General features: G+C 52.1%; 4 protein-coding genes across 4 annotated transcripts in view; 2 read left to right on the forward strand and 2 right to left on the reverse strand.

Moving 5' to 3' along the window:
• PELP1 (proline, glutamate and leucine rich protein 1) overlaps positions 1-17,744 on the reverse strand; it is a 44,426-nt gene extending 26,682 nt beyond the window's left edge. Inside the window, exons 1-2 of the mRNA XM_074342343.1 lie at positions 17,583-17,744; positions 4,023-4,099 (exon numbers count right to left, since the gene is read on the reverse strand). The gene's annotated coding sequence lies outside the window, so the exon portion shown is untranslated. The remainder of the gene's footprint in view (positions 1-4,022; positions 4,100-17,582) is intronic.
• ARRB2 (arrestin beta 2) lies at positions 1,900-10,263 on the forward strand. Its single transcript, XM_074342353.1, has 15 exons — positions 1,900-2,024; positions 5,017-5,047; positions 5,685-5,745; positions 5,858-5,902; positions 6,132-6,328; positions 6,549-6,608; positions 6,925-6,992; positions 7,097-7,232; positions 7,444-7,528; positions 7,803-7,875; positions 8,149-8,286; positions 8,996-9,079; positions 9,174-9,253; positions 9,365-9,419; positions 9,712-10,263. The coding sequence occupies exons 1-15, from the start codon at positions 2,002-2,004 to the stop codon at positions 9,803-9,805; spliced, it is 1,230 nt and encodes a 409-aa protein (XP_074198454.1). The 5' UTR covers positions 1,900-2,001; the 3' UTR covers positions 9,806-10,263.
• Positions 17,739-20,091, forward strand: MED11 (mediator complex subunit 11). Its single transcript, XM_010951724.3, has 3 exons — positions 17,739-17,895; positions 18,098-18,228; positions 18,832-20,091. Exons 1-3 carry the CDS (start codon positions 17,811-17,813, stop codon positions 18,967-18,969), a joined length of 354 nt encoding a protein of 117 aa, XP_010950026.1. The 5' UTR covers positions 17,739-17,810; the 3' UTR covers positions 18,970-20,091.
• Positions 19,639-23,095, reverse strand: CXCL16 (C-X-C motif chemokine ligand 16). The gene is made up of 5 exons (XM_010951722.3): positions 22,897-23,095; positions 22,414-22,552; positions 22,054-22,136; positions 20,460-20,888; positions 19,639-19,935 (listed from the first exon to the last, which is right to left on the reverse strand). Exons 1-5 carry the CDS (start codon positions 22,964-22,966, stop codon positions 19,889-19,891), a joined length of 768 nt encoding a protein of 255 aa, XP_010950024.1. The 5' UTR covers positions 22,967-23,095; the 3' UTR covers positions 19,639-19,888.
• Between the last annotated feature and the right edge of the window lie 174 nt (positions 23,096-23,269).

Below are 23,269 nucleotides of genomic sequence, written 5' to 3' on the forward strand. Positions count from 1 at the left end.
TTTCCCCATTGACTTGAAATACCACGTGGGTATCTGGGCTCTCTATTCTGTTTCATTGCCATTTTTCATATTACCACACCAACAACACTATTTTAGTGATTGTAACATAATAAATTATCTGGTAAGACAACTGCCTCCTTTACTCCTATTTTTTCAGAATTTTCCTGGCTTTACTTGAAAGTTGGTTCTTCTAATTATGTTTAGAATCTGGTCGTCCCCCCCCCCCCAAAAAAAGTCCCATTGTTATTCTGATATGGTGTTAAATTTATACACACTATGAAGGGAAATGACATCATTGTAATGATAGTTTTTCCTACCTAGGATATGGTGTATCTCTTTCGTTCTTTCTGGTCTTCTTTAATATCTTTCTACAGTTGTCTTTATATTAGTATTTTTTAATACAGTAGCTTTCATGCCAGGCAGATCACTACCCGCCAGTTCCAAAATCATTCTAGATATGTAGCAATGTAGATCTCATTACCTTCTGGTCATGACCCCTTGATAAGAGTGATTCATGAGTCTAAAAGAAATATATGAGCTATAGCTTGAAAGGGGTGGAGAATGAGCTTAGAAGATGGTGATAGAACTGGGGATGGGGAGGTGGCAGCGGGTGAGTAAGGCCTGTGTTTGAACCTTAAAGATAATCTCAGAAACTGTCTTGCTGTGCACATTACTTTTTATTGCATGGAAAAGTGGAGGGAGAAGAGTGAAGTTAGTTTATCTGGGGAAGATGGGGGAGTATGGGAAAAGAGATGAAAGAAGGGAAATATTTTATCTCCTCAAGTCCAGAAATGTCATTCGTCATCCTCCCCAAGTCCAGTCAACTTTTGCCCTAGAAATGACTCTTCAGCCTGGCACCCGCTTCTCCCTTCCACTCTATGGTTCGTCATCCCTTCGTGTCTAGTTTTAGTCTACAAAAGTCTGGCCCCACTCCCTCCACCCTCCACTTGGCCCAAAATTATCTTCCTAAAGGAGAAATCTCATCATGCCACGAGGACAGAAAGACTGTCCTCAAATGTCCCCTCCTCTGGACAGCGTTCACTCCCTCCATCCCTCCCCAAGTCAAGCGCTGGGAGTTGCTTTGTCTTCTGAGTCCTACCTCTATTACCGCAATCCTGGGATCATAATAACCTGTTTATGTGTCTCCTCAACTATCCTAGGAAGCCAGGGACCATATTAATGTATGTCTGGGTCCCCATGTATTAGCACAGTGATTAGCACAAAATAAGCATGGATGGATGGGTGGATGGATGACGGATGAATGGATGTTAGCTGCGATGAATGGATGGAGAAGGGTAGTAAGAGAAATTAGGAAAAGCAACCCTGCGAAGAACAAAGACAGACACCAGGGGGAGCTGACACATCACAATAAAGCCGGAGAGCGAACCAAAGAAGGCTGCAACCTCTGGGGTGAGCCGGTGAGCGGCGCGCAATAAGCGAGCATCTCGCAACTGGAACCGCTCACACAAGTGTGCATCCCCTCATCTTCCTTCCTAGACTGCTTGAGCTCATTCACTGCCCCCCACCGCCCCCGTCGCCTCCACCTCCACCGAGAAAGCAAACAAAAGGGAGGGGACCCCTGCAGTGTCCTGGACACAGGGAACCAATCAGAAGGCCCTAACCTTCTGGAGGGCGGGAGCCTTGGTTTGAGGACGTCCAATCAGTTCCTAGGTGAGCTCGGTGGGGCGGGGAGATGGGCGGGAAGAGCAGGGTGTAGGGACGGCGCGCGCTGGGGAGGGATCCCTCGGGAGGGGGGCGGGCTGAGCCAATCAGCGCGCGTGACTGTGAGGAGAGGGCGGGCAGCGCCGCGGCGCGCGCGATCCGGGCTGACGCATCTGGCCTCGGTTCCCCAGGATCCGAGGTGGGGGCAGGAGGGGAGGGGGGAGTGGAGAAAGAACAGGGGCGCGCGTGCGCAGTGGCGCGGGGAGGAGCAGGGACCTAGCAGCGGGCTAGGAGGCTGCGAGCCAGCCGTGAACCAGGCGGGTGGCGGGCGCGCGCACCATGGGGGAGAAACCCGGGACCAGGTAAGGGAGGTGGGGCCACGCGGCGGGACGTGGGCGGCGGCTCCGGGCGGGTGCCGGGACAGTCCCCAGACAAGGACACCGGGGAGAGAAGCCGGGGGCCAGACACCTGGGTCCCTAGGGGGCAGCCATCCGGGGCCGCACGCCTGGGTCCTCCGGGATAATGAAGGGAACGCATGCTACGGCCCCTGCAGAACGGGAGGGCTGAAGAGAATCAGGAAACCTGCCTATGGGTTCTCCCAGGCATGTGGGGGCCGGACGACTGGGTTCTTTGGTGCAGGCTGCGATGCAGGGGCGGAGGAAGGAGGAGCAGGTGGCCGGCCCCGAGGGGTCGGCTATGGCCAGGCTGGATGCTAGGAGGGGGATCCCCACTGGACTTGTGCCGAGCCACTGGAAAGCCTCCTGTCCAATACCCTACAGGCAGTTGGGCTGCCCCAACCTGTCCCAAGGGCCAGGTGGCTCCGCTTCGAAACTTCTGCCTTCCCCTGGGTTGCTAGGAGCAACAGCTTCATCTTGGGGTAGCAGAATGCGTGGCTACCTTCCCCGATTCTGGGCCTTACCCTTCTTCCAGGGAGTGAGGGGAGGCAGTATCCGCCCTGGGCGCACCATCCACTCCCCGGATGTTTTCTCTGTAATCGAGGCTCCTTCCTTCCACTGACACCCCGAGTTCTCTTTTTTGGTCTCTAGCAAAATCCACTTCCTGTTGTGACCCAACACCCCTAAGGGGGAAGGGGGTGAATGCCTGAGTCCGTGGGGAGCAGGAGCAAAAGAGGAAAAAGACTGGGGCTATGGGATCAGGAATGGGGGCCCTGTTCTGAGCTGTCACTTGTTCTGCAAAACATTATCATATCAGCCCCACTACTCCCTACCCATAGAGTAGGAGAACATAGGTTTCTGAGTGCCAAGTCGGCTGATATTGGAGAGGTGATCAGAGGGAGGATTAGTGTCCTGGATTAGGGGTTAAACACAGAGAAAGGGGAAGTTGCTGACTTGAAGGAGGCCCTAGATTTCCGTTATGTGGTTCAGGGAGGGGGATGGATGTACCAAAGGGGTACTGCTGACTTGGCACAATTCCTCCCACCCCCATCAAATTCTGGGCCACAGGAACTGGAGAGAATAGCAGGAAGTGTGAGGGGGGCATCTGCTTTTGCTGTCCCCCACGCTGGGCTCTTCTGCGATCACCCCAACACTCCGCCTCCTTGGCCAACCTCAGTATACACCTGCTGCTCTTGCCTAACCAGCAGGAGGTTGGCTGGGTTAAGATCCAAAGGACAGGTGCTCTGCAGCTGCTTCAAAGCAATTACCCTAAAGCCACACTCCCAGTTGTCCAATGGATTGTGGCTGTTCCAACCTTCTGCCAGGACGCCTAATTGGAAGAAGCACTGGGACAAGGAGGAAAACCAGAAGCCAAGGGGAGGGAAAGCTGGATGGTGCCATAGCAATCAGCCCCTGAGCTGGGACAAGAGACGGGGGGCTTATCCCAGCTGCCCCATACCAGTATCTGCTCTCCTTTATTGGATGGCGATACTTGGGGGCCTCCATACCCTTTGCCTTACAGTCTTTGGATAGCTTGGCCCTCTGGAAGGGCCATGTGAAGTTGATATAGCGGAAACTAAGGGGTGGAATTGGAGGAGGGTTGGGCCAGTTGGTGGGCTTTCAATTTCTACTACCTGGGGACGCTTCCCAGCACCACTGCTGAAGCAGAGTGGATTGGGAGGAATAAGGTGGTCCAGCAAAGAACAGGCCCACAAGTGGCCAGGGCATCAGGGTTGCCAGACACTTCCTTACCCTCCCAGCAATGGGTGGAGTCCAGGCTTAGATTGTTTCAGCAACTGGAAAGCGGATCCCCTTCACTCCAACAAACATAAGGCCAATTGCAGAGGCAGGAGAGTATAGTAGTTTAGTGATGAAGAGCATGGACTCGGAGCCAGACTGCTTCTGTCTGTACGCAGTTCCACCATGTCCACTCTCTGTGACCTTAGACAAAATACTTGACCTCACCTGTGCTATGGCCAGGCTGGATGCTAGGAGGGGGATCCCCACTGGACTTGTGCCAAGCCACTGGAAAGTTTCCTCATCTGTAAAACAGGAATATTATTATTAGGACCTCCATCAGTGGGTTGCTAAGAGTACTAAATGAGATAACACACATGAAATGCTTGCAACAGTGCTGGGCATGGACCGTTCATCCAATAAATGTTAGCCAGCATCGTCATCTTCATCTTACAGCTGGCGTAGTGCTGGGGACGCCTACATCAGTAAGGCCTCTGATACTCAGTCTATCTAGTGAGACAGATGATACATACAGCTGCCCTTACAGGCTATCCCACCCCAGGGAAAGCATAAACAAGGTGTGACAGGAATCCCAAAAACAGGAGTGACTGGGAGTCTGGGCTGGATCTGCTTTCTAAAAGAGGTGATATCTGAGCTGGGCCTTGAAAGACAAATAAGCTTTTAAGCTGCTGAGATCAGAGATGGGGACAGTTGGAGGTTAATGGAGAGTGGGGTCGCACTTAGGTAGTGCCCATAATAGAAACCATTTTAGAGGCGAAGCCCAGAGCCATTGCTCTTCCAAGTACTCCAGCTCTTGTTGGAGGTGGAGAAGAGATGCAAGAGGGTTAGGTCTTACACAGACACTACTGCAACCTCCTCATTCAGGTCCCCCTGGGGGAGGTCCTCTGGGAAGAGGCTAAGTGGTTCCTCTGGCAACCAGTGGCCACTACCATGGAAGGAGGGGAAGACTGAGGGTGGAGCAAGGGGGTTGCCATGGCAACCGGCTTTGAGGGCCTGCCATGCTGGGAATTATTAAGGACCTGGGGTTACCTTTCCTTCTGGGCAGGAGCAGGACGGGATAGGGCTGGGTAAAGGCCTGAAGCCTCCAGGCAAGAATCTCGGGTGAGCTCTGCTTCTCAGGCTGGGAAGGGACAAGGTCCTGGCACCAGGGTCCCTGCTGAGTCTGAGGGAGGCAGTGGGGTTTCCCTTTCTGTTTTGTTAGGGTCTTCAAGAAGTCGAGTCCTAACTGCAAGGTGAGTCTCCCACAGTGCTCCTCCTCCCAACCCTCCCTGGGCCCTCACCAGGCTCAGCCTGCCCCTAGTCGATCCCCAACCCCAGGCTCCCCACTTCCTGTGACAGCTAAGAGCTGACTTCCTTCCCTCCTGAAGCCCTATGCCGCAAAAGCCTGAGCCAGCCACAGGGCTGGGTGGGGACAGGCTTGGGTCCCTAAGCAAGACCAGGGGGGAGGGGCCCGAAGCCCATGCTTAGAGCCCTCTTAGGAGCCAACCCATGTGCCTGGGGCCAGAAGAGTTCACAAGCCCCCAGGATATGGCTTCTTTATCCGAGATCCTTGGAGTCACAGGTGAATCTCTCTACTGGCTGCCCAGGGTGAGGTCCTCCTAGACACACACACACACACACACACACACACACTGGTGAGCAAAAGTGTGAATAGGTATTAGGGGGGCAGTTAAAAAGCCTCAAGGTTGGGCAGCCTGGGAAACACCCCCCCACCACACACTCAAACCCTACTGGGAGGAAAGCAGGAGAAACTCCTTCCAGATACCCCAGCCTGGGAAGACCAGGGCAGGGCAGCCACTTTGGAGGGCTCTGATGCCCTGCCACCCTCCTACCACCCAGTCTTCCCTGTGACCCCTTCTACATCCTCAGCTCACTGTGTACCTGGGCAAGCGAGACTTTGTAGATCACCTGGATAAAGTGGATCCCGTAGGTAAGTGTGCCCAGAAAGTGGCATCATGTCCCCCAAGATGGGCAGAAGTTCCTGGGCACAGGAGTGGAGGAGAGGCCCTAATGGGAACTGAGTTCACGTGTCCCCTTCCCAGATGGCGTGGTGCTCGTGGACCCTGACTACTTGAAGGACCGCAAAGGTACTAGCCCGGAGTCCAGGCACCCAAGGGGAGGGAGGGAGGTGGGGAGATGAAACGAGCTGACCCTGAGGGGGACCCCAGAGAGATAGAGGGCTGAGGCAGAAGCCAGGAGTGGGATTCAGGCAGGTCTTGTGCTGCTGAGGGAGGTGCAGCTGCTGCTAGGACCCTAGGACCTGGGGGTCAGGGAAGGGGGCACTCCTGACCGCCCCACCTTGCCCTCCCTCACCAGTGTTCGTGACCCTCACCTGCGCCTTCCGCTATGGCCGCGAAGACCTGGACGTGCTGGGCTTGTCCTTCCGCAAAGACTTGTTCATCGCCACCTACCAGGCCTTTCCCCCAGTGCCCAACCCGCCCCGGCCCCCCACCCGCCTGCAGGACCGGCTGCTGAGGAAGCTAGGCCAGCACGCCCACCCCTTTTTCTTCACTGTAAGGACACCCCCACCTGCTGCAGAGCAAGGGGCCTGGGGCTGTTGGGGGGTGAGGCGCCCAGTACAGGCAGATCTGGAAGAAACAGTGAGGAGGGACCCCAGACCCCCCTCCCTTCAGGGTCCCCCAAAGTCCTTCTCCAGCCTTTAAAGTTGAGACTGGGAGGAAGATCTGGGGAACTTTCTGGAAGAACTGAAGCCTCTCCTTCCCTCTGCCACAGATACCCCAGAACCTGCCCTGCTCCGTCACCCTGCAGCCGGGCCCAGAGGACACAGGGAAGGTACAGGAGGAACGGGGTCCAGCAGGAGCCTGGGCCGCCCCCCAAGAGTGGGGTGGGCTGTTGAGGTGAAGTCAAGGTGGGACTAAGGGTAGGGAAAAGTCCCCAGGGTAGTGGAGGGGGGGCGTCTCAGCTGGCCACTGCCCATGTGACGCTGCCAGGCCCTAGGCCTCAGGGAGGAGGAAGCCCCAGGCCCTGTGCTCCTCAGCCCAGGATGGGGCAAGAGTCCCTGCCCTAGATGAGGGCAGCAGGCAGGAAGGGAGCGGCGGGGGTGGGGGGGCGCCTTGTGTAAGATGTGACCTTTCCTCCCCCTCCCAAGGCCTGCGGGGTAGACTTCGAGATTCGAGCCTTCTGTGCCAAATCCCTCGAAGAGAAAAGCCACAAAAGGTGAAGGAACCAACCTCCCACTGGGCTTGACCATTCCCTCCCAGCTACCAGGATGTCTGGGTGTCTGAGGACCAACCCCTCCCACCCCTCATCCCCGCCCCCAGGAACTCTGTGCGGCTGGTGATCCGAAAGGTGCAGTTTGCCCCCGAGAAGCCCGGCCCCCAGCCTTCAGCTGAAACCACACGCCACTTCCTCATGTCTGACCGGTCCCTGCACCTTGAGGCGTCCCTGGACAAGGAGGTGGGGAGGTGACGCAGGTGCTGCAGTGCAGGCCAGACCATGGCGGGAGGGGGAAGCCACACATCAGGGTGGCGGTTTTCTTAATGGAGGCCACTTTAGCTGGGTGTGGGCTCGGGGTTAGAGGGGGGAAGCCCAGTGATGGGGGGGAGCATGCTCATAATGGGGTCAGTGGAAACAGACCCAATTAACTGGACCTCCCTCCCTTCAAAAGCTATATTACCATGGGGAGCCCCTCAATGTCAACGTCCACGTCACCAACAACTCCACCAAGACCGTCAAGAAGATCAAAGTCTCTGGTAGGAGGTGGGGGTTGGAAAGGGCTCTTAGGGGAGGGAGTTGCTGCCAACGTGGCTTCAGGCATCCCCTCAGCCCAAGGACATACTCCAAGGCAGGAGACCCACAGGGCTCAGAGAATTCAGGACGAGATGGGGGGGGGGTTACTGCTAAGGGGCGGGCAGGTGTCATCAGAGGGGTAGAGGCAGTGATGGGCTGGAGCCTGGGGCCCTGCCTGGCGGTCTGGAGTTGGGTGGAGTGGGTGTCAGAGCTGCTCAGCCTCACCCCGCCCCGCAGTGAGACAGTATGCTGACATCTGCCTCTTCAGCACGGCCCAGTACAAGTGTCCTGTGGCTCAGATCGAACAAGAGTGAGTACCATAACAGCCCTGGGTCCCCATCTCCAGGGAGAAGGGTAGGCCTGGGGTGCGGGGATGTGAGGCGGGGCAGAATCCTTCCCGAACTGTCTCCACTTACAAGGGCATTCCCTCCAGTCTGAGCTGCTCATTTTCTTGAGTCGGTCGAGCCAAAACCTACCCCCTGGGCCCCAAGCCCAAAGAGAGAAGGGGTTCATGATGGGGGAGCTGCCCCCTCACCCCGCCTGGCCCCTCCAAGGGTCTCGTTCTCTTGTCCCCACTTCCCAGTGACCAGGTGTCACCCAGCTCCACGTTCTGTAAGGTGTACACCATCACCCCCCTGCTCAGCGACAACCGGGAGAAGCGAGGCCTCGCCCTGGATGGGAAGCTCAAGCACGAGGACACCAACCTGGCTTCCAGCACCATGTGAGGGGGGTCAGGGTGGGGGGCCTGCAGCGCAGGAGACAGACACTCATTCTGGGCCAGCAACGTGCCAGGCTCAGTCCCAGGGACCGGTGCGCTCTCGGTAAACAGAACAGACCCCCAGGATCCCATACATTCTTGGAGAGGGAGGCCAGAAGAATCAGAAATGGCAAAATACAGAGCTTGTGTGGTGACCAGTGTTGATGAGAAAAGGCAGAGAAGGGAGATGGGGGTGGGGGTGGGGGGGTGTTAACTTTAAAGAAGGTGGCCAGAGGTGAATTCTGAGTAAGGACCCAAAGGAAGCAGGCGACGTGGCTACGCAGGGTGGGAGGGCCCCTGGCAGAGGGCACTAGCAGCACGAAGACACAGAGGCAGGCCGGCCCCCGTGTCTTGGTCCCCGTCAGGGGCCACCGAGCCCCTGCTGGCCTGCACGAACCCCTGGGAGGGCTGGGTTCCACCCCCGCTGGCGTTGCATGCACAACCACACATGGCGAGCCTGGAGAGGGGTAGGAAGTGAGGTCAGAGGATGGACGAATGGAGAGCAAGACAGTTCAGGGCTGTGGGGTCAGAAGAACTAGGGCTTTTAGGACGCACTGGGGTACTTTACATGATAGCAAGTTTAGAGTCCTGCTCCAAATCCTGATGTGAGCCCCCAGGGTAGGCTGGGGTGCAGGGCAAAGGGCTCTGGTCCGACTCCGCCCCCTACCTGCAGTGTGAAAGAAGGTGCGAACAAGGAGGTGCTGGGAATCCTGGTGTCCTACAGGGTCAAGGTGAAGCTGGTGGTGTCTCGAGGCGGGTGAGTGGCTGTGGGGAGAGGGCGCCAAGGGTGGGGGGCCCGATGGTTTCCTCTGGCTTTTCATTGTCTCTTCGTATTGTCTCTCCCTCCCCAGGGATGTCTCCGTGGAGCTGCCTTTTGTCCTTATGCACCCCAAGCCCCATGACCACATCACCCTCCCCAGGCCCCAGTCAGGTGAGCTGGCCACCCGCCCAAGCCCCCAAAGGAAGGGCCTACAGGAGGGCCAGTGGAGAAAAAAGCTGGTCCTTTCAGCGCCCACCCACTCACCCGCTCTCCTCCCCTCAGCTGCTCCTGAAACAGATGCCCCTGTGGACACCAACCTCATTGAATTTGATACCAAGTAAGAGGCTTGTCCCCTGCCTTCCTGCTTTGACTCTCTGGACAAAGATTCTTGTAACATTCAGGTCTACCCCACTACCTCTTATTTTTCTCTCTTTGAGGGAGGGATGGTTGAAGAGATGACTTAGCCCTGTGAGCTGAGCTGCCTATTATACCCCGCCTCCCACCCTTGGTCCCTTCTTGCAAATACCTCCAGTCCTGCTGCTGCTTCAACAGCCCCGTCTCTGGGAGGGCCGTGGGAGACAGTGAAGAGGGTCTGGAGCCCCCCTCACCCCCTCTTCCCCACCACCCAGCTACGCCACAGATGACGACATCGTGTTTGAGGACTTCGCCCGGCTTCGGCTGAAGGGGATGAAGGATGAGGACTACGACGACCAGTTCTGCTAAGAAGGGGCTGGATGAAGGGAGTGGTGGTGCTGGGAGAGGTACGGGCAGGACCGTTATCCCCACTGCCACAGGGGGAATCCCAGCCTCTCTTCCTGCCCCGCCCAGCCAGCAGCTTCCTCAACCGGCCCCTCCCCTGCCTCCTGCCCCCACCCCCGACCAGATACGCACTGGACCCATCTCTTGTGGAACGTGGGCATTAATTTTTTGACTACAGCTGTGCTTCCCCGACCCCCCAGCGGGTGGCAAGCTGTGTTCATACTGAAATTTTTTGGATGGGGACGCCTTAGAGGAGGGCTAGGAGGGAAGGGGGAGAAAGCATTCCTACAGTCAACCTCATACCAACACCCCCTTCCTGTCACTGCCTCTGCCTTCCATTCCTTCAAGATGAGACCCTTTGGGGGGCAAGGCCACTTCTTTGTTTCTGAGCATAAAGAAGAAAATAAACCTTTTAATAGGCATGAGCACGTGTGTTTTCTGCATAGCGTTTAGGGAGTACATCGTGTGTTCCTTCAGGACTCTGGCAGCTGTGGGTGAGGGCCAGTCTCTTCTCTACACCTGCAGGGCACCTGGCCCACATGCTGTCTGTCAATAAACATTTACTGAATGGCTTAGCTGAACCTGTGTTCCAAGGTAAACACGGAAACTTGATTTGATCAGTCCAAACTCAAAGGTACAGCTGGGTAAAGCCACAGAGTAAACGTGTTCATTTACAGAGGGAATAGTAACTCACTCCCCTGCAGACTAGATGCTCTTGGGAGCTGGGCAGGCAGGCCCGCCCCTGTCGGGGCTGCCACGCATGGCTGCACGGTGACCTGCTGTGACCCAGTGTGTCCGTCCCCACTGCTCCTCAGGGTTGCTCGAGCTGTCCCTTCCTGGGGCTCAGTGGGACCACAGCAGCAGGCAGAAGCCACATGACAGACATCTCAGGGGAGCCTCATACTTACATTTTTAGCACAGAAGCCAAGGCTCTGGGCAGCCAAAGGGAGTCACACTGCTGTGGACAAGTCCAAGAAGCTACATCCTGCTGCTGCTCCTCTGACGTTCATCAGGGACTCCCAGAGGCTTGGCTGAAGTCCCAGGCTGGGCTGGAGGGAGTCAGCAATACTCCCCTGACGTTCCTCACCTCCACCACCCACTCCCGCTTCTGCAGCCCAACCTTTCTCCTTTTTCTCTTAAGGCTCATTCATTCATGCCATGAGCTATCTTGGCTTAGATCCCTATTATGTGCCAGGCATCCTGGCGGGATGGCAGTGATCAAAACGAACATGAAAACATTACAAAACCTGTGCCCCAAAGGAGAACTGCAGGAGCTAGCGAGTCCTGACCTAGGCCGTGGCTGGAGGGAGATTTCCTGGAGGCAGGGACCTTTGAGCAGAGAGAGAACTGGAAGACGAGGAGGAATTCCAGGGTCTCGGCAGCAGTAACACCACGTGTGACGGCAGGAAGGAACAGCGTATTTCAGAGGGACTGGGACAGAGACAGCCCGGGACAAAGTACTTCCAGATGGGGCTGGTGAGGGAAATGGGGCAGCTCACACAGGCCTTTAATCCACGACAGGGCTCAAGACATCTAGTTACATCATTATTTACCAACAGGCTTGCAGTGCTGCCAAAACGCCAATGACCTTGCTTACTTCCCCAGGGCAGCCGCCCACCCTGCAGACCCTGGTCCTCCTCAGGGGAGGAGGACTCCCTCTGACTCCCATGAGCCTGCTCCTTGACCTCTGAGCTCTTGGCCTGCGGATCTCCAACTTTTTCAGATGAATTAGAATCCTCTGGGACACACAATAAAGACAGAGTCCCAGGCTCTACGTCCCCGATTCCCATTCAGCCCGTCCCGGGAAAAATCCACGAATCCATATTTTTGAGTTAGCATACGTTTTGAGAAACAATGCCTTGTTTCTTTCAGCTTTTCATGTTTTTAAGAAAGTAAAACACACACATGGTTCAAAAAAAATCCAAACAGTACAGAGTGAACAGAAGGCTCCTTCCTGTCCCTGATCTCCAGGCTCCCATTTCTCATTCCTAAAGGCGATCACTATCACCAGGTGCTTGACTCTTCCTCCAAAGACATTCTTCAGTCAGTCACACACACAGGAACACACTTCCCGCTTATTTTAAATACAGATGGTAGCATCCTATGAACACTCTTCTACACCTTGCTTTTTCCCCTTAACGCAGCTGGGAGAACACTCCTTTATCAATACAGACAGATCTACCTCATTCTTTTAAAGAGCTAGACAGCTTTCCGTTGCCTAGATGTCCTTTATTTTTTCCAATTTTCTATCGATGGACATAAAGGATGTCCACTCTCGCTAATTCAGACAGTATTACAATAATTATCCTTGAGGATATGTCTTTTTTGCACATGCAAAGTGCATAAGGACAAATTCTTAAAAGCAGAATCGGCGGCTCATAAAGGGTGAGTGTCTTTTTCATCACTGCCAATCACGCAGGTGACTTAATCACGCACGTTTTAATTTGCTTCTCTTTGACTATGAGTGAGGATGAAGCCAATTTATTGGGTTTGATGTTTTTCTTAATGGACTGTAAGAACTCTTTATATAGTAAAGGAATTAGCCCTTTGTCATATGTTTTGAAAATATTTTTCCCAGTTTGTCTTCTAGATTTGTTCCTAGCTTTTTTTTTCCCCTTAAAATTCACATAACACAAAGTTAACCATTTTAAAGTGTACAATCTGGTGACATCTAGTCCCTGCACAATGCTGTGCCACCATCACTTCTGGTTTCAAAGTATTTTGCTTCTGGTATTTCTAATAATTCATAATCTTTAAATTAAAATTTTTAATCCGTAGTCAATTATAATCACTTTTTTTTAATAGCTTCTTGGTTTTTTGTCACAAAGCTCTTAGCCCTTGTGTTTTCTCACAATTTGACACTGCATTCTCTTTCCAGACTAAACTTCAGGATCATTATATCCAACCCGTATCTCCTCGGCACCCTCAACCAGCCCTCCTATCACAATACTGGCTCTCAAACCCCACCCTTGGCTCTGTCCAACCGCCACCCCGCCCTTCTCAGCTTCCCCACAGGGCTGCTGAGGACTGCCAGAGGAAAGTCACATAACCATCTTCACTCGTTCATTTAACAAGTTTTTTTTTTTTTAAACACATCCTAGGTGCCCACACAGTGCTAGGCGCTGGGGATGGATCTGGGCCACTACAAACCTATGGTCTTTAACCTCATCTCAGCTGGGCCCTCGATACCCCATAAACTCTGGTCCCTCTCCAAGTGCCTGGTCGCTTCCTTCTCCTGGTCCCATCCTACTCACTAATTTTCCAAACCTTCCTCACTTTCAGGATGCTTCTCCCATTTTCCAGAGATGAGGCTGCGAGGGATGAATGATTTCAATTCCCACCTCCTACCGACAAGCACTGACATCGACACCGTTTCTCCTACACGGCCCAGGCTAGGATGCCTCCTCTGGTTCCAAGCTAATCCCTACACCTGTGCTCAGATCGCTCCCCTCCCACCCTCTCTGAGACCTTCATTCATCGAACCACCCCCGAGTCTTCAAACTCTGCCTCGCTCTGCTGGTTCTTCCTCCATGGTAAATAAACCCACACAAGTCTCTTCCATTAAAGGAAGAAGAGAGAAAGGGAGGGAGGGAAGAAGAGAGGGAGGGAGGGAAGAAGAGATAAAGGAAAGAAGCAAAAGAGAAAACACTCCTCCACACTCAGGGCTCTTTCACAGTAAAGTATGCCTCCATTTCTTCTCCCACTTTCTGTGTTTTTATTTTCAAAGTTATAGATGCACATTTTTTAAGGAGTCAGGCAGGACTACATGGCCTATTACAATAAAAAGTAAACCCCTTTCCTCTCCAATTTCCTTCTCCTTAAGGCAACTGCTTCACCTCCTCCGGATGTTTCTTTGGGTATTTACCTCCATGTCTCTAACAAGCTTATTTCTGCTACTTCTTGATCTTTGTTTAAAGCATCATCTTCCCGCCATGGAAGGTGAAGCCTGAGCTCCCTTTCGCCCCCCAACCCCTACTGTGGGACATTCTCCATCCTGTCCCCACGTCCCACGCTCCCAAGAGAATTCCATCAATCAAGGTTAAGTCAGCGCTCAGCACTTATCGCAAACGTTATCCATGGCTGCGTCACGTGGTATATTACGATTATCTTTCTCTTCCTGCACAACTGTTTTCCCTGAACAACTGTCATTTTAAAATTTTGCTTATTCTCCAAATTTATCACTAATTCCGCCCTATACTCTCCTCCAAAAGTCTATACATCCTCTTGCTTCATTCAGAAGAAAACAGATGTTATCTCTTCCACCTCCTTGAAGAAATCTCTCCAGGAGCCTTCTAACTTGGGTCCAACTCTAATAACCTCCTAAGAAAGGTACTGGGAAGAGAAATTTGAGACCTTGTACATATCAAGATGCCCTCATTCTTTCTTTGTTATTAATGGTTGTTGTGAGAGTCCAGATATCCTCTAAAATCCCTTCTGCTACAGTGCTGAAACAAGAACAGGCCGCCTGGGTCAGGACTGGACTTCCCAGAACCCAAGAGCTGGGGAAGACCACGTGACTGAGTTCTCTTCAAAAGCACGTGAGTAGAAATTACATGGGCCACTCCCTGGCCAGACCTCTGAGACTGGGGTGCCTCCTGTCTACATTCTGCCTTCCTGCCAGCTGCAACCCAGGGAGGGCAGCAACCCAGTTCTGACACTGCAGACAGCAATGCCCCCAAGCAGTGTTTCTCAAAGTTTACTGGGCATGCAGATCACCGGAGATCTTTAAACACAGTAAAGTAGGTCTGTGGTGGGGCCTGAGATTCTGCATTTCTTTTTTTTTTTTTAATTGAAGCACAGTCACTCTACAGTGTATCCATTTTGGTGCACAGCATAATGTTTCAGTCATACACATACACACACATATATTCCTTTTCATATTCTTTTTCATTATAGGTTATTACAAGATATTGAATATAGTTCCTCACACTATACAGAAGAAACTTGTTGTTCACCTATTTTATATATAGTAGTTAATATTTGCAAACCTCGAACTTCCAATTTACCCCTTTCTGCCTCCTTTCCCTCACCCCGTAACCATAAGTTTGTTTACTGTGAGTCTGTTTCTATTTTGTAGGTAAGTTCGTTAGTGTCTTCATTTTTCTATTTTTTAAGATTCCACATATGAGTGATAGCATATGGTATTTTTCTTTCTCTTTCTGGCTTACTTCACTTAGAATGACAATCTCCAGATCCATCCATGTTGCTGCAAATGGCATTATCTTATTCTTTTTATGGTTGAGTAGTATTCCATTGTATAAACACACCACAGTTTCTTTATCCAGTCATCTGTCGATGGACATTTACATTGTTTCCATGTCTTGGCTATTGTATATAACGCTGCTATGAACACTGGGGTGCAGGTATGAGGTTCTGCATTTCTAATAAGCATCTAGGTGATGCCAATGCTGCTGGCCTGCAGACTGTACTTCTGAGCATCAGACCCTAAAGGATGGCAGAGCCGCACTGCTGGCCTTGGTCTCTGTGTGATTTGTGGAGCACATGGAACTGTTTTCTGAGGAAAAAAAAAAAAAGTTCTATTTTGTTGAGTCACAGCATTTTCAACCTTCACCCTAGCACAGCCGGAGTTGAGAATTCCAGATTGGAGATCACTTTCCCCTAAAATGTTGCAGGCCCTGCTCCACCATCTTCTCTGTGGAGTGTTCCTGTTCAGAGGCCCAGCGCCCTTCTGATTGCTGATCCATAGCATGTGGTCTGTTTTCTCTCTGGAAGCTTCTGCAAGACCTTTTTCTTTGAGCCTAGTGTTCTGACAGTTCATGACGTGCCTTGATGCGGGACACTGAATGAGCTCTTTTCTTCTGGAAGTGCAAGTCCTTCCTTCCCCTTTGTTTTCTCTGTTCTCTTCTTACAGAATTTAACCCCCCTGGGCTGATTCTCTAATTTTCTTACCTTTTCCTTCTTCTACGCCATCTTTTTTCTTTTGCTTTACTTGCTGGGAGAGTGCCTCAATTTCTCTTCCCACCCTTTTGCCTAGTTCTCATTCCTACCCTCATGGTTTTATTTCTCAAGTGTGTTTCCTTGAGTTCAGTCCTTTATTTTGGCATCTCTTACCCAAGAGCATCAATAGGTTCTTTTTTTTTCCCCTTAAGTTTTACTCTACATTATCTAAGGGGTGTGTGTGTGGATTTTTTCTTTCCCTGTTTATTTTGCTCTCTGCCTTTCATCTTAGAAAATTTCTTCAAATATCTAGAAATCCTTTCTCTTCTGTCTGCTCATATTTAAGGATGAGGTACTAAGAAGTTGACTAGAAGATCTACGGACACAGCTGGGACTTAACAACTGTGTATTTCACTATGGGGTGACCTGGCTAGCTGCTTTGTTGAAGAACCCCTGGTCTTTTCTCTGAAGAGTCAAATTTCCTAGATAAGAGTCTTCCAGTCTCTGACCTGCCTGCCAGAGTTCTAGAAACCACCACTCAGTAAAATCAACTTTCACTTAATCTCTGTTCTCAGTACAATCACGCCCAGGTGCCCTCCATGCCAAAGATTCTGTTTTCCATCTCCAACAACAACAACAACGATGACCTCAGTAATCTGATGAGTTGGGGGTGAGAATCTGCTAAGATCTATGGAGTAAATGAGGCGACTGCCGAGGGGACGGGGGTGGTGTCTAACTGCTTCAAATAATCTTCCTAATTCTAATATCACCTACAGCCGAGTTGTACTGGGATGCCACTGATTTCAGGGTAAATCAAGTTGCTTCTAAGCTTTCTTCACTGCCGGCTTAGTTACCACTTCACTGCTAAATCAGTTACCACGTACCCTTCTGTCTTCCAGTTTCTATTTAGAGTTTTGCTATTAACTCCTCTCTTTCTCCTTGACCCCTTTATAAAATCTCCTTGTTATTTGATTAGGATTTGGGAAAGGGGTGAAATTAAACTCTAGATCCCTCAAGTGTAACTGAAAGTCTGCTCGTTTGCTAACGCTGTGCAAACTGGCTTCATTCTCAATCTTTCATAAACTGTCAAGATTGATCCTTCCTAAAAGGTAAAGCTGGTCAGAACACACTTCTTGAAAATCCTACAAAGGCTCCCAAATGCCTTCAAAATAAAGTCCAAATTCCTTAGCTTGCAAGCCTCTTCCTGGTCTGGCCACGCACAACTATCCACCGCCACACTCCACACTCTCTCCAGCCAACGAACCCCTGGCTGGACTTTCAATATGCCAGCCCCCGTCACGGCACCACGAGCTTGTCTGCGTCTCTCCCGTTTCCACACTAACCTCTCATCCACCTGGTTAACCCTTAAGATTCAGTTCAAGCAGCATTTCCTCCCACAATGCTTTCTCCGTGTTCCTAGAGATACACCCTGGGTGTATCTCTAACAAAACATCTATTCCATCGTCACGTGAGAGTGCACCTCCTTCACCTTTGTATCCACATAATAGGCAATCAATAAGCTCTGAAAGGAGCTGGCTTCTAAGCGTCTGTTTCAGCTGGGTTCCTGTCGAGGGGAAGCGCTAGGGCGAACAGTGTTAACACTCATCAAATCAAGCTTTCCCCAGGCCCCGATAGGTGGCGGAGTGGGATAAGCAAACAGAGGGTCCATGGCTGTCCATGGCTGTCCAGGCTGAAACACCCCGGGGCTCCAGCCATCATCAACTAGCACCCAGCAGACGCTCAATAAATTATCGTAGAACGAATTAAATATAGACTACAAGACGGTCGTGAAGACAGCTCTGAACGGCCTCAGCCTAGGGAGTATTTCGGTACTGCCTCTTACCCCAGGTGGTCACGCGGTGCTTGGCGCAGACCTGGCCACGCGCAGGAGACTCTGGGAGTTGTAGTTTACCAGGAGAGCAGGGCTAGGCGAGGCCGCGCTGAGCATCCTGGGAAGTGTAGTGTTAGCCCATAGGCGCCTTCTGCGCGGGCGCAAACCGTCAGCCGCTTCCGGGCACCTTCCCGTCTCATTTCGCAAAAGGAGAAAATCCCGCGGATTGCCAGGGTGACAATGGCTACCTACAGCCTGGCGAACGAGCGACTACGCGCCTTGGAAGACATCGAGCGGGAAATCGGAGCCATTCTTCAGAATGCAGGTTCAGGATACTACTGGAGAGGGTGCGGGAGCGAGAGCGAGAGCAAGACCGACCGCGTGCACATGCGCCGACCGGAGACTGGGATCCGGGTTGGGAGGGATCCTAAGTGCACGCAGTGTGTGCAGGATTGGGAGGGGCTGGCCCTGTGGCGGGGCTACACTGGCAGTCACCGGATAGCCCCGCCCTCTCTCCACCCCGGTAGGTACAGTGATCTTGGAACTGTCCAAGGAAAAAACCAACGAGCGGCTCCTAGACCGACAGGCAGCGGCCTTCACCGCGTCGGTGCAGCACGTGGAGGCGGAGCTGTCGGCTCAGATCCGCTATCTCACTCAGGTGTGTGTGTGGTGGGACGTGCTACGCATCCACCTCAGCACTCTGCCTTAACCTTAGCTTTCAGAAGTCCTAGGCAGAGCTTTCACCAGCGGGCTGGATGATCCCTCCCTTCCAGGGCTGGTTTCTTCCCCTAAAAGGAAAGAATTAAAGGCGTCCCTGTGTATGTCACTGAGTCGCATCACATGAGCCACAGGATGGGGAAGTCCTGGGAGAGAACATGTAGACAATACCAAAGCCACAGGACTTGCCCTTAGAAACATGAGCTGACCTCAAGGGTCTGGCGCCCCAGATGACTGTCTCTTGAGAACAGGATTGAAAGGGCCCTGACGTCATTACAGCAGCAATCACCATTTACTAAACTTATACAATGCGCCAGACACCCTGTGTTATACAATCTTACAACAACTCTAGGTAGTAGTTACTGCCCCCACCCCCAACTTCACAGATGAGGTTAACAGAAGTTAAGTGCCGTAGTAGGTAATTCAGCTACCAGGTGGTGTAAGAAATTCAGACTCAAGGGAAACAAGACAGGAGACCTGATGCCTGGTTGGGGAAATGGGAAAGGGAAGGGGTTCTTCATTGATCAATCTAAATGTCCTGTAGGTTGCCACAGGGCAGCCCCATGAGGGTTCCAGCTACTCTTCCAGGAAGGACTGTCAGATGGCCCTGAAGCGCGTGGACTATGCTCGTCTCAAGCTTAGTGAGGTGGCCCGAACCTGTGAACAGATGCTGGAAAACTAGGCCAAGCAGGTGGAATGAGAGCTTGGAGGCAGACTACCACCTGCACCTGGGACAGAACCTGGAGAGCATGGGCTGCCCCCTACAGGCCCTGCTGGTCAGAGGCTAGAGGACAAGGGGCCAAAAGGTGGGAATGGAGAAGCTTAAAGACCAAGCCTGCCCACCGCTGCGCCCAGGCTCCTCCAGCAGGGTTCTCCTGCCGTGCACTTGACCAAGTGCTGAGGGGCTCAGATGGGAGGTGGAGACTCAGACACTCAACCCACTTCCTCATGACTTGGGCCAGTGAAGACACATTCTTCTCCACTGGAAAAGACAAAAGAAGAACTAAGGGTTTTAATAATAAAAAACAATAACACTAAAAACCAGGAGCTCAAACTCTCACTGGGGCATATGTGGGTGATGTAAGGGATTGAGGAAGTAAAACCAGGCTGTATGGCAGCTGCTGATGAGGAAGGGGTGGGAAAGTCCAGGCCCTCACTGTGGGGTCAGGGGAAGAAGCGGGAGAGGGCTGAGGTGGGGGAGGAACAGCTGGTGTGGTGTGAAGAGAGACTTGGGGTGGGGTGGGGTGCGGGGAGGGGCATTGTATGGCCGTCAACAGAGAAGCTGAAGCCAGGAATCATGGTAAAGGGACAAGGGCATGAGACCAATGTCTGCAGAAAGAAGAGTCAATCATTAGAAAAATAAGTTTTAGTAGTTAAAGATACCTACACACAGAATTTGCCCAAGATATCTTATATAAAAAGCAACTATACATTATAGCATAGAAAAAAAATGAACAGAGGGAAGCTCTAAGAGGGCAGTGGCTGGTTATTTGCGTATTACATTTTTAGAGAGTGACTACTATGTACCCGTAATTGTTCCAGTATATTAAATGCATTTGATGATAAATCATAATTGGCTCTCAAGAAGGTTACACTCTTACTCAAGCGTTGGGGTGTCCTGCCACAGGTACATAATGAAGCTGCAAATCTGGAAAAGATCAAGAAATTGAGAGATCAGCTTGAGACCATGGGAAGTTGGGTGAAGGGAGGGCAGGGCTCATACCTTGAACTGGGGAATCATTACAAAATGTTAACTATATGACCAGGTACACAGTAGGTGCTCAGTAAAGATCTGTGAATTGAATGAATGTCTCCTACTTTCCTCCTCAGCTTCATCTTCCACTACCCTGCTCTGGGTTCCAAGCACTGCCTGGCTTTGAAGGCCAAGCACTGGACCCTGAGCCCATGGTGGCTTCTCTCCCTCCCCAGGAGGAACAGCTCGTGTGGTGTGAAGAAAGACTTGGGACAGGGCAGGGGGCGGTTGGGGGGTGGTCAGGTGGCCATCAGACTCCTCCGTAGCCTGTCTGAGTCTTCCCCCTGGCTTATAGTCCATGGTGCAGACAACCTCAATATTTGTCTGCCTGAGAGCTACAGGTGGCGGGTGGTGGGGGGCATGATCCTGGCCAGAGAGGCTCTGGGTCCCTGGAGGAGGCATTCAGAGGCCCAGTTTACCTGGAAAGTGCTGTGGCGAGCGCTCCCGCCTCCTCTTGCACACCACATAAAGGAGGACTCCTGTCAGGACGAAAACGATGGCCAAGAGGGACAGCACCGGCACCATGGCTGACGTCCCAGCTGCAGGGCCCACATTTTCTTCCAGCTTGCTTCCCTGCTTCTGGTTCTCCCTGGCCTCAGGCTTAACCCCCAGACTGTGGCCCACAGAGGACATGGTGGTTTGGTTAGTGAGGATGAGCTTTTGGTCTGAGGACAGCAAGTCTGCTGGAAGGGTGGACGGCTGGGTAGACTGCAGGGTGTCTGGCAGGTACATCTGGGTAGGGGTGCTGGTGTCTGAACGTGCCCTTTCCGTGGGGTCAGGAACCTGGGTGCTGCGGGAAGGTAAATGCCTCTGGCGGGCCATACTGCTGGTGTAAGCAAGTCCACATTCTGAAAAGACAAGAAGGGATGGATCAGGGATATGAGGGGACAAGGTGAAGAAATAACTAGAGGGAAGGGTACTGGGTCAAGGAGAACATCAAGGGAATAGCTAAAGGCCAGGTAAGGGGGCAGGGGCAGAGGGCAGACTTGGGGAGAGGGAGGTGAGAAAATCACAGCATGGAAGCACTGGGGCGAGCATGCATTCTGAACTGAGAAGTCAGGAGAGCTAGACTGGAACCCCAGCTCTGCTACCAAGTAGCTGTGACCTCTCTGGGATTCATTTTCTCCAGCTGTAAAGTAGGAATCATTTTAATACCAAGGTAGTTAGAAAGACTAAGTGAAATCTTGTAGGTCTTCACAGCCGAAAGGCACTATGAGTACCACCAATGCTACAGAAGACAACTTTAGCTGGGACCTGGAAGAACACTTTGTGTCTTCATGGTCGTGTATTTTTAGGAGAAAAATACAATCAACATATCAAATTTGGGACTTCACAGATGTCCTTGCTTGGGACAAATTGCCATGAAGTTTTTCAAAAGTGTCTATGTACACTTAAGATTTATTTGTTTCATTGTTTGCAAAATTTACCTCAAAAAGAAAAAAGGAACAATAAAAAGAACTCTCCTGATGAAATGTCTGGGGATAAAGTAGTGTCAAACCTGCAGCTTACTTGGAAATGTACCAAAAATATAAAGATCGATGAGGAACAGAGTGATGCCTAGGCAGATAGGTGTGCAATAAAGCAGATATAGTTAAAATGCTATAAACTTGATATTGTAAAATATAAAACACATTTGCTTTATTAGGTATGTATGTAAAATATAAAAATCAAATGTTGTAGAATCTCAGTGGTGGGTATATGGATGTTCACTGTACAAATCTTTCAACTTTTGTGTATGTCTTTGAATTTCCATAATACAATATTGGCAAATAAAAATAGTGCCTTGATTTCAAGCGAAACATTAGGGAAATTACAGCACAGGTGATAGGATGAATTGGCAAAACTCATGAAAGTGGTGGTGAATGATTTCTGGTAAACAGGGACTAAAGTGAAAGTCCATCAGAAAAGGAATGTGAGGTATCACAGGGAAAAGGGCTGAAGCAAAGAAAATTGTAAGGTGGAGGAGGCTCAGCCCTGGAGCCAGAGCCTGGGGATGAGCGGGGAAGCTCTTACCTCTGCGATCAAAGCAGTGCATCAGTTCCTGGACCCACCGGTCACTGCTGCCCCCACACACACTTCCCAAGGGTAGCTGGAACCTGTGAGGAAGAACCTGGTCTCAGTAGCAGTTCCTTCTCCACACACACCACCCACTCCTTTCACAGGTCTTTCCTCATTCCAAAGCTGTGCAGTCACGGTCAAGATTCAGCACTTTCTGCTGGGGCTGGGAAATCCCAGGGAGGTAGGACAGGGAAATCAGGGCAAACCTACCCCCAAGAGGGGGCTAGAGGTCCTCCCAGAAGGAGTTCAAGTTTGACCACAGACGGTCCTCCAGGCACCCAGGGGCGCTGCCCTCCCAGGCTTGGGTGAGATTACCTGACATAGGAATTACAGCGCTGATAGGCTTTCAGGCGCTTTTGCAGTTGTCCCATGTATCGGCCGTTTGGAGGGGAGTGGGAAGAAAATCTTCTATTACAAGGACAACTTCCAACGATGCTGCCCTCGTTGCTATCAGCTGAGAAGGATCAAGGTAGTCAGAGCGGTTTCCCAGGTTTAGGGGACCACACAAGGTGTTATTTGGCCTCCAACCCACAGCTCCACTGCAGCCACTCCCGTAGACCCCAGGGTACCATCCCCGAGCTCAACCTGAACATCACACTTGCAAATACGTCCAGAATCACACCTGGACTCAGATGTTCCCTGCCCTGTCCCCACCCCCAGACAACTGGCTTTCTCCCGACCCCGGCTGCCTTGGGGACGCAGGCTCCCCATTTATTCAACTCAAATCCGTGGCCCTAGGGCCTCCCATCCCCTTCCCCGGATTCAGGAATCTAGGCACGAGCCGGGCCCCAGACGAACCTTGCGGAGTCAGCCAAGCTATCAGGAGAGTCAGCAACAAGAGGGACCGGGCTTCCCAGACTAACAGCATCACGAGGCCGCCTCTCCCTCTCTGATTCCCAGACGGGCTCCGGAGCCTGACGTCCAGACCTTTTCTCAAGGGCTTTCGCTTCCTTCTCCCGCTGGGCCGGAGACTCCGGGGAGGGGGGGAGGGAGACCACGGCCGTCCGTCAGCGCCAGAGGCCCGGCAGAGGCGGGGCGCGAGGCGGCTGCGCCTCCCTGCCAGGGGTCCCACCGTCTCGAACGGACAGTGCGGTCAGTACTGTCGAAGCCGCGTGATCGCGGGCCTCCGGCGGCCGGGAAACTCCGGGAGGCGGAACTCCTCCGTCTGCGC

The sequence above is a fragment of the Camelus bactrianus genome, chromosome 16, assembly GCF_048773025.1.
Source record: "Camelus bactrianus isolate YW-2024 breed Bactrian camel chromosome 16, ASM4877302v1, whole genome shotgun sequence".
Taxonomy (NCBI): Eukaryota; Metazoa; Chordata; class Mammalia; order Artiodactyla; family Camelidae; genus Camelus; species Camelus bactrianus.